This window comes from Piliocolobus tephrosceles, chromosome 2, assembly GCF_002776525.5.
Source record: "Piliocolobus tephrosceles isolate RC106 chromosome 2, ASM277652v3, whole genome shotgun sequence".
NCBI classification, from domain to species: domain Eukaryota; kingdom Metazoa; phylum Chordata; class Mammalia; order Primates; family Cercopithecidae; genus Piliocolobus; species Piliocolobus tephrosceles.
Window position 1 is genome coordinate 45,031,979 of NC_045435.1, and position 13,580 is coordinate 45,045,558.

At 50.0% G+C, this 13,580-nt stretch overlaps 1 protein-coding gene across 3 annotated transcripts in view; it reads right to left on the bottom strand.

Annotated features, from left to right (window-relative positions):
• The window catches only part of RAB43 (RAB43, member RAS oncogene family), a 36,780-nt gene extending 26,662 nt beyond the window's left edge, over window positions 1-10,118 (bottom strand). Inside the window, exon 1 of one of the 3 annotated variants that reach the window (XM_023215861.2) lies at window positions 9,585-10,118. In XM_023215861.2, the coding sequence (XP_023071629.1) occupies window positions 9,585-9,788 (204 nt within the window). In that variant the 5' untranslated portion in view covers window positions 9,789-10,118. The remainder of the gene's footprint in view (window positions 1-9,584) is intronic. The other 2 variants (XM_023215869.2, XM_023215873.1) reach the window with 2 other exon arrangements.
• Between the last annotated feature and the right edge of the window lie 3,462 nt (window positions 10,119-13,580).

Here is a 13,580-nt window from a genome sequence, read left to right on the forward strand (position 1 = left end):
AGATTTTTCTACATATTTCATAGAACTTTCATGTATTTCACAAAATTGATTCTGTTCTATATAAACATTAGAGTCCAATTCTTATTGGGAGTATTGAAAAAAATAATATAAACATAACAGATATTAACAATTTCTTTTTTTTTTTTTTTTTTTTTTTGAGACGGAGTCTTGCTGTGTCTCCTGGGCTGGAGTGCAGTGGCCAGATCTCAGCTCACTGCAAGCTCCGCCTCCCGGGTTTTCCGCCATTCTCCTGCCTCAGCCTCCGGAGTAGCTGGAACTACAGGCGCCCGCCACCTCGCCCGGCTAGTTTTTTGTATTTTTAGTAGAGACGGGGTTTCACCGTGTTAGCCAGGATGGTCTCGATCTCCTGACCTCATGATCCGCCCGTCTCGGCCTCCCAAAGTGCTGGGATTACAGGCTTGAGCCACCGCGCCCGGCCCAGATATTAACAATTTCTAACTAGCAAACTGAAGTTTACTCTGACACTAAGATCCATTTTTTTGGTCTCGATATCACCCACTATTTATGGATCCACACACAGTTAAAAGCCAAGAATAAGGCCAGGCGTGGTGGCTAACGTCTGCAATCCTAGCACTTTGGGAGGCTAAGGCAGGTGGATTGCGTGAGTCCAGGAGTTTGAGATCAGCCTGGGCAACAGTGCGAAACCCCATCTCTACTAAAAATACAAAAAATTAGCCAGGCATGGTGGCGTATGCCCTGTAGTTCCAGCTACTCAGGTGGCTGAGGTGGGATAATCACCTGAGCCCAAGAGGCAGAGGTTGCGGTGAGCTGAGATCATGCCAGTGCACTCCAGCCTGGGCAACCAGAGTGAGATCCTGAGACCCTGTTTCCAAACAAAAAAGACAAGAATAAAAAAAAAAAAAAACCCAAAATCAAAGTTTTTAATTAGAAATCCTAAACAGAATTTTTTTAATTTTAAAAACACCCGGCCGGGCGCGGTGGCTCAAGCCTGTAATCCCAGCACTTTGGGAGGCCGAGACGGGCGGATCACGAGGTCAGGAGATCGAGACCATCCTGGCTAACACGGTGAAATCCCGTCTCTACTAAAAAATACAAAAATCTAGCCGGGCGAGGTGGCGGGTGCCTGTAGTTCCGGCTACTCGGGAGGCTGAGGCAGGAGAATGGCGTAAACCCGGGAGGCGGAGCTTGTAGTGAGCTGAGACGCAGCCACTGCACTCCAGACTGTGCGACACAGTGAGACTCCGTCTCAAAAAAAACAAAAACAAAAAAAAAAACAAAAAACACCCAATTTTTATACTCCATAGCCATAAAAATGGTGGGCATGGAGGTTATCTGGCTTGAAATGACAAGCGCCTTTTTTCAAAGAATAACAGAGCCTAGAGAGACTTCTGAGATCACCCCGTCCCACTTCGTCACGCAACAGTGAGGAAACTGATGCAGCAAGGAGGAGAAATGACTCCCAGCCCTCGTGCCGTTAAGGCCAGGCTTTTAGGTCTCTCAAACCAAAATGCATCTTGTCCCCTTTAAGAGAGGTCACCTCAGAAGGCAGTACACTTACTCCAACAGCTGCCACTGCCCAGCGCATACAGGAATTGCCTAACATGAACCAGAATTATTTTATAGCCAGACCTCATTTTGGACAGAAGAACTGCTAACATTATGGTAGGCAGGCTGGTTTTTGTTGGTGTTTTTTTTTTTTTTTTTTGAGACAAGGTCTCACTCTGTCACCCAGGCTGGAGTACAGTGGTATGGTTATAGTTACCTGCAGCCTTGACCTCTGGGACTTAAGCAATCCTCCTGCCTCAGCCTCCTCAGTAGCTGGGACTACAGACATGCATCACCACACCTGGCTAATTTTTAATTTTTTTGTAGAGATGAGGTCTCCCTATGTTGTCCAGGCTTCTTTTGACTGTTTTTATGCATCAAACCCACCCCTGGAACACCCACCAAAGCAGGTGCGGGTTCTAGAGAAGTTTCTGAACACAGCATCACAGCAGATGAAACCTTTGGGAAATGCATATACAATTACCGAAAGAGATGACTCTGAAAGGGATAGCACCCATATACACGTTTGAGTTTTAGGTTATTTTAATTTTTATTATTTTAATTTTATTTTTTTGAGATGGAGTATTGCTCTGTTGCCCAGGCTGGAGTGCAGTGGCACGTTCTCGGCTCACTGCAATCTCCGCCTCCGGGTTCAAGCGATTCTCCTGCCTCAGCCTCCCGAGTAGCTGGGATTACAGGCACACGCCACCACGCCTGTCTAATTTTTGTATTCTTAGTAGAGGCGGGGTTTCACCATGTTGGCCAGGCTGGTCTTGAACTCTTGACCTCATGATCTACCTGCCTCGGCCTCCCAAAGCGCTGGGATTACAGGCATGAGCCACTACATCCGGCCCTAGGTTATTTTTAAACGCCAGTCACATTACTCTCTAGCCACACTGTTTTTGGGATGTCAGAGTGGTCATTCATGAGTACAGGTGAAAACCTCTAACAAGTGATGCTCACACACTGTTTTTGGGATTAAGTTTACCTTTTTCCAATCCAGAAAAGGGAGACTTGGAAGGCAAACTGGTGCAAGTAGAGGAGAGCTGATTTTAATGGTATCTGGATAGGAGCTACGCATGGCAAACAGTCCTTATTCACGAACCCAAAGCAGGTTAGAAAAACCCGACATGTGGCCGGGCACAGTGGATCATGCCTGTAATCCCAGCACTTTGGGAGGCTGAGACAGGCGGATCACGAGGTCAGAAGATCGAGACCATCTTGGCTAACACGGTGAAACCCCGTCTCTACTAAAAAATACAAAAAACTAGCTGGGCGAGGTGGCGGGCGCCTGTAGTCCCAGCTACTCCGGAGGCTGAGGCAGGAGAATGGCGTAAACCCGGGAGGCGGAGCTTGCAGTGAGTTGAGATCCGGCCACTGCACTCCAGCCTGAGTGACAGGGCGAGACTCCATCTCAAAAAAAAAAAGAAACCTACAAGGGCTAAACAACCAATGAGAGGAAAGCAAGGAAAGCAGACGTGGACATCCTGAGTCACCGCATGGAGACAAAAGGTGGTAAAGGCCTTGTGTGCCTCTACTTCCTGCCATCCCTGATCAGTGTGGGGTCACTGTATAACTCCATTTCTAGTACTAGCATAGCCACAGGGGTCAGTCTCTTGCCTTTATAGAAATCCCACATGGGCCAGTAAGACAGGCATTATCGTCTTCACTTTACTGATAGGACAACAGGTCAATCAAGTGACTTGCTTACGGTCAGCCGGGCAACTAGGCTGAGAAACCAAGCTTCCTGACCCCTCCCCCCACAATCCACTCTCTCTTCTCAGGAGGTTACGCACCAATATCAGTTCCCATCTGTGAATGATCCACTACGGGTCAGGTCCTTAAGGGCAGGGGTTCTGCAGGTGAAGACAGATTTGAAGAAGTTAAGTCATATGCCTGTGGTACAGTATCCCCCGCTCATCCATGGTTTCACTTTCCAAGGTTTCAGCTACCTGCCATCAACCTTGCTCTAAATATATTAAGTAGGGCCAGGGCGTGGTGGTTCATGCTTGTAATCCCAGCACTTTGGGAGGCCGAAGCAGATAGATCACCTGAGGTCAGGAGTTCAAGACCAGCCTGGCCAACATGGTGAAAGACTGTCTCTACTAAAAACAAAACAAAAACAAACAAACAAACAAAAAAAAAAAACACAAAAAATTAGCCAGGCATAGTGGTTCATGCCTATAATCCCAGCTACTAGGGAGGCTGAGGCAGGAGAATCACTTGAGCCCAGGAGACGGAGGTTGCAGCGAGTCGAGGTCATGCCATTGAACTCTAGCCTTGGCAACAAGAGTGAAACCCCGTTTCAAAAAATAAAAAATAAATAAAAAATAAAAATATTAAGTAGGCCAGGTGCAGTGGCTCACGCTTGTAATCACAGCACTTTGGGAGACCCAGGTGGGTGGATCACTTGAGGTCAGGAGTTTGAGTCCAGCCTGGCCAACATGGTGAAACCCCATCTCCACCAAAAAATACAAAAATTAGCCGGTGTGGTGGTGGGTGCCTATAATCCCAGCTACTTGGCAGGCTGAGGCAGGAGAATCGCTTGAACCTGGGAGGTGGAGGTTCCAGTGAGCCGAAATCATACCACTCTACTCCCGCCTGGACGACAGAGCGAGATTCTGTCTCAAAAAGACAAATAAAAATATTAAACGGTAGATTCTAGAAAGAATGCATAAGTTTCAATTGCACATCATTCTGAGTAGCATGATGAAATCTCACACCACCCTGCTCCATCCCACCTGGGATGTCCTTTGTCCAGCGTGTACTGTATCACAGTGCTTGTGTTCAAAGAATCCTTATTTTATTTAATAATGGCCCCAAAGCGTAGGAGTAGCAATGCTGGCATATTGTTATAACTGTTCTATTTTGTTATTAATTATTGTTAATCTCTTACTGTGCCTAATTCATAAATTAAACTTTATCACAGGGATGTATGTATAAGACAAAACATAGTCTATATAGTGTTCAGTACCATCTGAGGTTTCAGGCACCCACTGGGGGTCTTGGAACGTATGTATCCATTGAGGGTAAGATTTAACCTGGTGCTGTGCAATTCTAAAGCTGGCCCGCTTTCCACTATCTCTCCACTAGACACGCTGTCTCAGGATTCTAAGAAACCTCAAGAGGCAAGGTTTCTTTTGCAATTAGGATGGTTGTCCCTGGTATCAAGAACAGATTTCTTCAGAAAATCAGCATGACCTAGAACTTCTTTCTTATCTAACAGTCCTTTTGCTATTTCTAATGAAAGCTGAAAAAGTCAAACAGACTTTATCCAAATAGGAAAAAAAAAAGAGGAGCAGAACTAGACTCTTGATTGGAAGGACTGAGAATGCAAACTTTAACCAGAAACCATTTCCCCTTATCCCGCCCTGCCCCCTCTTTTTGAAGTGCCAGGAGCAGCTACAAAAACAAAGATGACTCCTAGGGCAAGGGGAAGCTTGAGTCAAGGCCAAAGGTCCTGAAATCTGAAGGTCCAGGCCCAAGGGCACAGACTTTACCTCTCTGAAGGAGAGATCTGGCAGCATCCCTAGCGAGCAGCCAGCCAGCCTGAGAGAGAGATGAATAGAGGGGTACAGTTCCACAAGACTGACCTCTGCACTGGACTTGAGGCCCGTGAACCTAGTGATCTGCAAAAACGAGTTTACATAACAGGCCTTTGTGTTGTCCCAGATAAGAGTGAGTGGAGGAGCTTCAGAATGTTTTAAGGATTTAGAGCCAGCTGAGATTTCCTGAGGACACTGAGGTGGGGAGGAGGGAGGGTGGGGGAGGGGCAAATTCAGACCTAATCTGTCTCATCTAGGGAGGAAAAACAGTAACTGCAGCACTAATATATATTTATTTATATTTATAAATCCTTGTTTTTAAATAAGAAATGAGTAACACTGATGGCTTCTCAGAGGACACTGGGTAGCTTACGCGACAAACACGGAAGACTTTTCACTATACACCCTTTGAAGTTTTTAAAATTTTGAAACCTATTCAAAAGTAAGTCATGGAAACTTTAAACTCTTTTAAGCATGTTCAAAGTTTTCTGACAACCCTAAGAAAGAGGCAGAGCAAAGACTATTAGTCCCATTTCACAGATGAGGATGCCTGAAGCTCCAAGGAGAAAAAAAATGAATTGCCCAAGTCTGTGGCAAGGTTGAAGCAAGACCCAGAACTTCAGACTCCTAGTCCAGTGCTCTGTCAGAGACTCCACAGTATACAAGACAAGCAGCACCTCAGATTCACTTCATAAGTCCAGTTCTCATAGCTACACCCAAATGCATCCACAAGAACACTGGAAATGACCACCACATACAAAGCCTTACTGGCTCGTACAGCAGTGTCTCTCAGCTGTTTGGGTATATCTACACGCTCTGGTTAATAATTGATAAATATTGATAATAATTGATAAATACCCTTAAACTCTTTAACTGTCAACCCCAATTTTTCTAAAATGCCCCATTCCACATTCTTCTCTCAGGGAATGCAATGGCCACAACCGCATTTTTATTAGATCCATTCACTTTCAGAATCTCAGGGTCATCTTTATGAACTCAGAGCAAATCAGAAGGGTGGTCAAGTAAAAATGAGGACTGGGCTTAGGAGCCAGCCAAACCCTTGGTTTTGCCACAGACTTGTAAGTGACCTAGCCTCAGCTTTCTCTCTATAAAGGAACCAATTAACAGGCACATATTGGACACTATGTATTTGACACTGGCCCACTGGATCCCTGTGTCTCCAAGGAGCTTAACTTCTATAGGGGAAGATGACAAAAACAAAACAAAACAAAACAAAAAACAGTTAATTTGATGCTCTGGTAAGTGTTATGACCAGATACAATAGAGTTACAGAATAGAGGACCTGGGAGGTCAGGCAAGGCCTCTCTGAAGATGTGGCATTTGTGTTGGGACCTGAATGATGAAGTAGCAGTTACAAGGGGATCTAGAGGCAGAGTATGACAGGCAGGGGAAGAGATGTAAAGGTCCCAAGGCAGGGGTGAGCCTGCCATGTTGAAGGGCTAGTGAAGCTGGAGAGCAGGCAGTAAAGGGTAGAGATGGGCCTCTGTCTGCCTCTCCAACTTCATCTCTTTCCAGAGGTCCATCTCTTTGGGGAAGGTGTCTGGAGGTTATTCTGGTTGTAATGGGAAGTGGCTATAGAAATAAAGTAATTTGATTAAATCTGTGACTCTCAATTTTTTTTTTTTTTTTTTTTTTAGCAGCAGAACTCTTTAGTGAAATAACAAGAAGAACTTCAACATACAACTAGATAAAGGTATTGCTCTGACTGGTTGGAAAACTAGTTAAAGCCCTTCCGACCTTCTCTCTGCCCTCTTGGCCTTTCTCCTCACCTTTCAGTACCGCCAAGCTTACAGGAGCTAGAAAACCACCAGGTGATCCACCTCTAAGCTTCCTCAGCTCTAATAAAACCCAGCATCATTGTAAAGAATCACAGGGAAAGCTTTAGGAGATAAGAATGGATGCTTGCTGGACAAGCATCCCAGGCTTCCCAAGACAGGCCCTGAGAAGGTTTATTTTATTTTATCTTAAATAGATACCACGTCTCACTATGCTGGCCAGGCTCATCTCGAACTCTTGGCATCAAGCAATCTTCCTGCCTCGGCCTCCCAAAGTGCTGGGATTACAAGCATGAGCCACCGCGCACAGCCCCGGGAAGGTTTTACACCGAATCCCTGATGTGCTTTCCACAGAAAAAACAAGTTCTGGTTTATCAAGGGTTTCAGTTAAAATCACACTGCTGAAACTACAGAGACAAAAAACAGATTGGGGGTTGCCAAAGGATGGGGTGAAAGGAACTGACTACAGAGGAACAAAAGGAACTTTCTGGGTTGGTAGAAAAATTCTCGATCTTGATTGTGGTGTGGCTGCTTGTCTGTGTACGTTTGTCAAGTTCATAGATCTGTGCACCTCAAGTGGTGAAGGTTTACTGTGTGTAAATTAGACCTCAAAAAACTTGACTTAAAATCACATTGCCAAAAGACTACTCACTCAGAGGCACTTTACAGATGGAGGAGGGAAAACGGCTTGCTCCTGCTGAGGCAGCGCACCCCAGGAATCTTGACAGTGTTCCCTCAAGTTCACGGCTGCCCAGTTTTAATTTGGAGCCCCTGCAGTGAGTCAGACTTTAGGTTTTCCTGACTGCAAAATGAGGTGGTAAACAATTGCCAGAGGCTTCCCCACCACAGACAATGGGATTCTGAAAAGCTGTCCTCCATGGAGGAAAAATCTGCTTTGGAGTCAGAAAAACTGGGAAAAATATTCCTACTTCTATCACTTCTTAGCTGTGTGCCCAGGCTCCATCCTGTGTGAGTGGGGGTAAGAATTCCCTCCAGTCAGCAGAGAATGCACCTGTAACCCAGCTGATTCCCAACAGCCTCTCAAGGGCAGCAGCTATAACTTGGAAAGGTTTTACCACAGCTACACAGCTCTTATACTCCCCAGGCCCCAGGCTGCTTCCTAGGAAGGACAATCTGGAGGCAACCATAAGGAAAGGAAATAACGAACTGGCCGGCCCTGCATTGCATAACCTGTGCACAATAAACCAGGAGCTCTGCTAGGGCACAGGCTGTTATCGCAACAGGTAAACAGGAACCCTGCCCCCTCCCTGACCACCGTCAGCACCGGGCCACCACAGACACTCCAGGAGCAGACCGATAGCTCATGAGGAGGACACCACTGCTCTTTAGCCTGTATTTTCACACTCCCCTTTCCCTGCAGCTGCTGGCATCATCACTGGGTACACACTCATTAACGGACACTCCACCCACTCCAGCTCTTCCCTGGCTACCTGCTCCAAAAGGGTGGTCCCGAGTGACTCAAAGCTGCCTTCTGCACCTTGCTCTTTTCCATCCACGGAGCCCAAAACACAGACCCCAGAAGACGATTAAAAAATAAAAATAAAAAAACCCTCAGGCAGGAGTTTATGCTTCCCCGTCACATCTACTGAGAGGCACTGTGGTCACATAAAGACTGTTGACTTTTTTCTCCACCGTGGGGCAGGAGGGAGGCAACACCCAGAAATTATCCCAACTTTACAGAAACAAAGACAAAGAGCTACGTATCCTAGCCAAAGGCAACAAGGAGCAGGCCTAGAGCCACCCCGAGAGGCAGAGCCCAGCAGCAGCAAGGCTCCAGTGACTCCCATATCCCTGGCAGAGATCGTCCCAGCCCTGTGCTCTGAGAGGTGTCCTGAAGATCATGGGGACTGGAAACCATGAAAGCAAGCAAAGATTTCTGTACAGTGCGATTCAGAAAAGTTACTGAGTGCCTTCAGCCCGAGGTCTCCCAGTTGAATAGGGACTACCTAACACGTAGGTTAAGTAAATCTGATTTCATTCATCGCAAATATTTATCAAACCACTGCCAGGACATTGTGGCAACCACATCCTGCTGTTTTTATTCGGAGCCATTGCCAAAGTTTGGTCCTCTCCCCCACCTTCCGGTATCTGTGAAGTTTTCAGTTTCTATCAAACTCCAGCTGGGGGAGGGAACCGGGGCTGGCTCTAGTCGAGTAAAGTTCCACCACCAGGTCCACAAAGAGACTGCAGGGAGGCGTGGCCAGGCCGGAAATTCTGACAAAAAGTTTTGCCCTCCGGTCCTAGAAGCAACTACTTCCTGATCGCTCCTAGTCCTGGGGTGGGGGTGCAGTTCTCTGGCTGAGTGCCCCGCCGGTGGACCGAGCTGGGGGCTGCCACCGCGGTGGATGGAGGTGGGGGGTCTGATCTCCGTACTCCGAGGCGCTCCGCTAGTACCTGGAACAGGGGAGTCTAACCCCCTGCCTCCCAATGGCTAAAGTTATTTTGGAGCACAGTCCCCCCCAGGGTGTGAGCTCCGGAGGGCAGGGCCGCCTCCTCCACACTCCCTCGCCCCTCCTTGCAACCCATGGCCGACGCTTTGAGGACTTGAACCCGGCCCAGACCCCGGGGCCCAGGCCTGCTCCGACCCGAGGAAGGAAAAAGGGGAAGCCAAAGGAAATTTCAGACGGCCGCGGGGTACGCTGGCCGCGGCCAGCGTCGAGGGAGCGCCTTCCAGGGGCCCTGGCCGGCCTCCCACCTTGACCCGCTTGCCCTGGATCTCCAGCGTCTTCATGGTGAAGTCGACGCCGATGGTGCTTCCCTGGCGCTCCGAGAAGGCGCCGGTCTTGAAGCGCTGCACCACGCACGTCTTGCCCACGCTTGCGTCGCCCACCAGCACCAGCTTGAACAGGAAATCGTACTGCTCGTCCGGGTCCCCCGGGCCCGGGCCCGGCCCCGCCATGGCCTAGAGGGAGCTGAAGGGCCGGCGCTCTGGACGCTGGGACCGGCCTGAGCTCACGCAAGCCGCGGGCCGAGCTCCGCCCGCTCCAGCCCGCGGGCTGCCTGGCTACGTGGAGCGGCCGCAACACCTGAACCCCCCACACTGCCGACCGCCTGCCTCGGCCTCGGCCCCGCCCCACCCTGGCTCGGTCCCGCCCCACCCTGGCTGGGTCCCGCCCCGGCCCGGCTCGGCCCCGCCCGGACTCAGAGCCCCGCGGGTTCCGCTCCGCCCCGGATCCGCCAAGCCGGGCCCTCCGCAAAGCTCCGGCCCGTCCTCAACTCCGAGCCAGGCCAGTCCGGCCTGTAGGCCCGCCCCCGACTCCGCCCCACCCGGGCTCCGCCCTCAGGCCGGCACCCACTCCGCCCCCAGCCCTATCCTCGGGCCCACCTCAGCCCGAACCCCCCCGGTTCCGCCTACGTCCCCGCCCCCGACTCCGCCCTCAGCTCCGACATCGACTCTGTCCCCAGGCCCACTTCAGCACGCCCTGTCTCCGACCCGACTCTGCCCTCAGCCCGACCTCGACTCCGCCCACAGGCCCACTTCAGCCCGCCCCGACTCCGCCTTCAGCCCGAACTCGACTCCGTCCTCAGGCCCACCTCAGCCCGCCCCGACTCCGTCGCCAGCTCCGACCTCGACTCCGCCCTCAGGCCCCCCTCAGCCCGCCCTGCCTCCGCCCCCAGCCCCCCCCCGCCTCCGCCCCCCGCTCAGACCCGACTCCGCCCACAGGCCCATCTCAGCCCGCCCCGACTCCGCCCTCAGGCTCTCCTCAGCTCTTGACTCCGCCCAACCCGACTCCGCCTTCAGTCCTGCCCCCAGCCCGACCCCGCCCTTAGCACCCTCGGCCCCTCCTCCATCAACACCCCGGCGCGCCCACACCGCAGATCCGTCTGGCCCCCAAACCACTGCCCATCCCGACCCTTCCTCAGCTGGGACCGCAGGTGCTGTCCCGCGCCTCCTGCCCGCCCCCCACCCAGGCCTGGTCCGCCTGCCCGGGATCCCCTACCTGCTGCTTCCCAGACCCCCGGTCAGGAACAGACGGAGGCCATGGCAGGAGCTCGGGGCCTGCAGGCCTAGACTTAGAATGACCCCCTCCGGAATGGATCACGGGGGAAGGGGACGACCACAGCAACTGAGTGCCCACTCTGACAGGCGGGCAGTGCAGAGTCCCTGAGAGTGGCGGGGGTCACTCTTCCCAGGGGCGGAAGTGAAGGGAGGGAGCAGGCTGCAGAAGGCCAAAATCCAGGCTGGCTACAAAACTGCGGAGCAGGCAAAAATCCTGGTGGGGAGAGGACCCAGGCCCCCATTTCATGGGAAGCTGGGCCAGGAGGAGCTGGGAGCTCTCATCTCCAAAACGCAGCCTAGCAGTGGCTGAAGTAGCTGCCAAACGGCTGGATGACCCAGCTCAGAGCAGCTACAGGCCCATTTGGGAAACTGACCCAGCCAAAAAGCACCAGTCTAGGAACAGGAACAGAGAAACTTGTGGGGGACTCTGAGGAAGGGGAGACCAGCTCCTGAGTTGGCCCAGTGAACCAGGGCCCATCAAAGAAAGGAGACCCAAACATCTATACGAAGCTTATACTAGATCCAATAGGATTGGGCTTCCCAGCTCCCAAGATGGGAAGGAATTGACAGCACCCCTTACCAGACAGCTCCCTTGTGGCACTCCAATTCCAGGTATTCAACACATTTAATGAATGCCTGCCACAGGCGGGCACTGTCCTGGGGCCTTGTAATGCACCTGTGGACAAAGCAGACAAAAATCCAGGAGAAAAGGGGAGGGTCTTCCAGAAGCTGAAGGAGACTTCAGAGAGTAAGTCCCCCAGTGCTACTGTGAGGACCCAAGCCAACCTTTCAGGTCAAGATGGGAAGGGACTGAATAAGCAGTCTGCAAAGGCAGACCCCATGGAGAAGGTAGAAGAGTTGTTTGTTTCTTCTGAAAGTTTGAACTCCACTCCCATGGGAAATACTCAACAGAATCAGGAAACCCCAAAATGCCACTGAAAAGCAATTGAGAGCCCCACTTTGGTACACCTGATGGGAGCAGGCAGCTACAGCGGCAGAAATAACCTCCACTCCAGGGTAGAAGTAGATAGGAGATGGGTTGGAAGATTTCTGCATGCTGGGGCTAGCTCAGATCAAAGTACAGAACTCCAGAAAACAAGGCCTGCCCCAGCTCAGAGCAGCTACCACAACACAAAATGGTGTGGAATCCAGGAGCCAGGATGAAGCGCGGGGGTAGTGGTTGGATAGCTAACTGGCCTTTCCACTGCTCTAGCCTGGAACTGGTTGGGCTGGGGCAGGGGAAATGTTGGTCTGAGTACAGATTTTGTCAGAAAACCCAGCCACCACTCCCTTGCCTTTGTGGGATGATTCTAAAATTGGACTGTGGTAAGGGAAGCACAACTCCAGAAGTTTATTGAAATCATTAAAATGTAAACTTACAAAGGGTGGGTTTTATGGTATGTAAATTATACCTCAATACAGCTGTCTAATATCTGCAAATATCTTTTGGTGGTAAATTCCTGAGTAGCACAGCAGCATTTTATTAAAAATGGAATCATGCTAATTTGAAATGCAGCAATTAAAATTATTTGTTTCATTTAATACATCAAATTTTTAAAAATGTATATTGCAAATTTTTAAAAATAGGTCAAGAATTTAGTTGCCGGGCGTGGTGACTCACGCCTGTAATCCCAGCACTTTGGGAGGCTGAGACGGGCAGATCACAAGGTCAGGAGATCGAGACCATCCTGGCTAACATGGTGAAACCCCGTTTCTACTAAAAATACAAAAAATTAGCCGGGTATGTTGGTGGGCACCTGTAGTCCCAGCTACTCGGGAGGCTGAGGCAGGAGAATGGTGTGAACCCAGGAGGTGGAGCTTGCAGTGAGCCCAGATATTGTGCCACTGCCTGGGTAACAGAGCGAGACTCTGTCTCAAAAAAAAAAAAAAAAAAAAAAATTTATATATATATATCAAGAACTTTTTTAATTTTTGAGAACACTCTTGTTGCCCAGGCTGGAGTGCAATGGCGCAATTTTGGCTCACTGCAACCTCCACCTCCTGAGTTAAAGCAATTCTCCTGCCTCAGCCTCCGGAGTAACTGGGATTACAGGCGTGTGCCACCACACCTGACTAATTTTTGTATTTTTAGTACAGACAGGGTTTCACTGTGTTGGCCAGGTGTGAGCCACCGTGCCCGGCCAAGAATTTAACATTCTTTTTTTTTTTTTTTGAGACAGAGTCTCGCTCTCCTTTCATCTTTTTCTTTCTACACTTGCCATTATTAAAATATAAACCTACAACACTATCAAACAAGTTTTCTTCTTTTTGGGGGGGAGGGGGTGGGGGAGACAGCATCTTCCTCTGTTGCCTAGGCTGCAGTGCAGTGGTACAATCATGGCTCACTACTGCCTTAAATCTCCAGGGCTCAAGCCATACTCCCAACTTAGCCTCTTGTACTCGACTACAGGCCTGGGACCACAGGTGTGCGTTACTACATACAGCTAATTTTTTTATTTTTTTGTAGAGGCCGTATTATGTTGCTCAGGCTGGTCTTGAACTCCTGGGCTCAAGCAAATGATACGCTTGCCTTGGCCTCCCAAAGTGCTGGGATTACAGGTGTGCACCACCACGCCCAGCCCCAAATTTTATTTATGTGGTGATGCCAAGGCTAGTGCTGAAAATGTGCCCCCAAGTGAAAAAACACCATGAAGGCCAGACGCCAACCACAATACCCTGTGTCTTTCATAC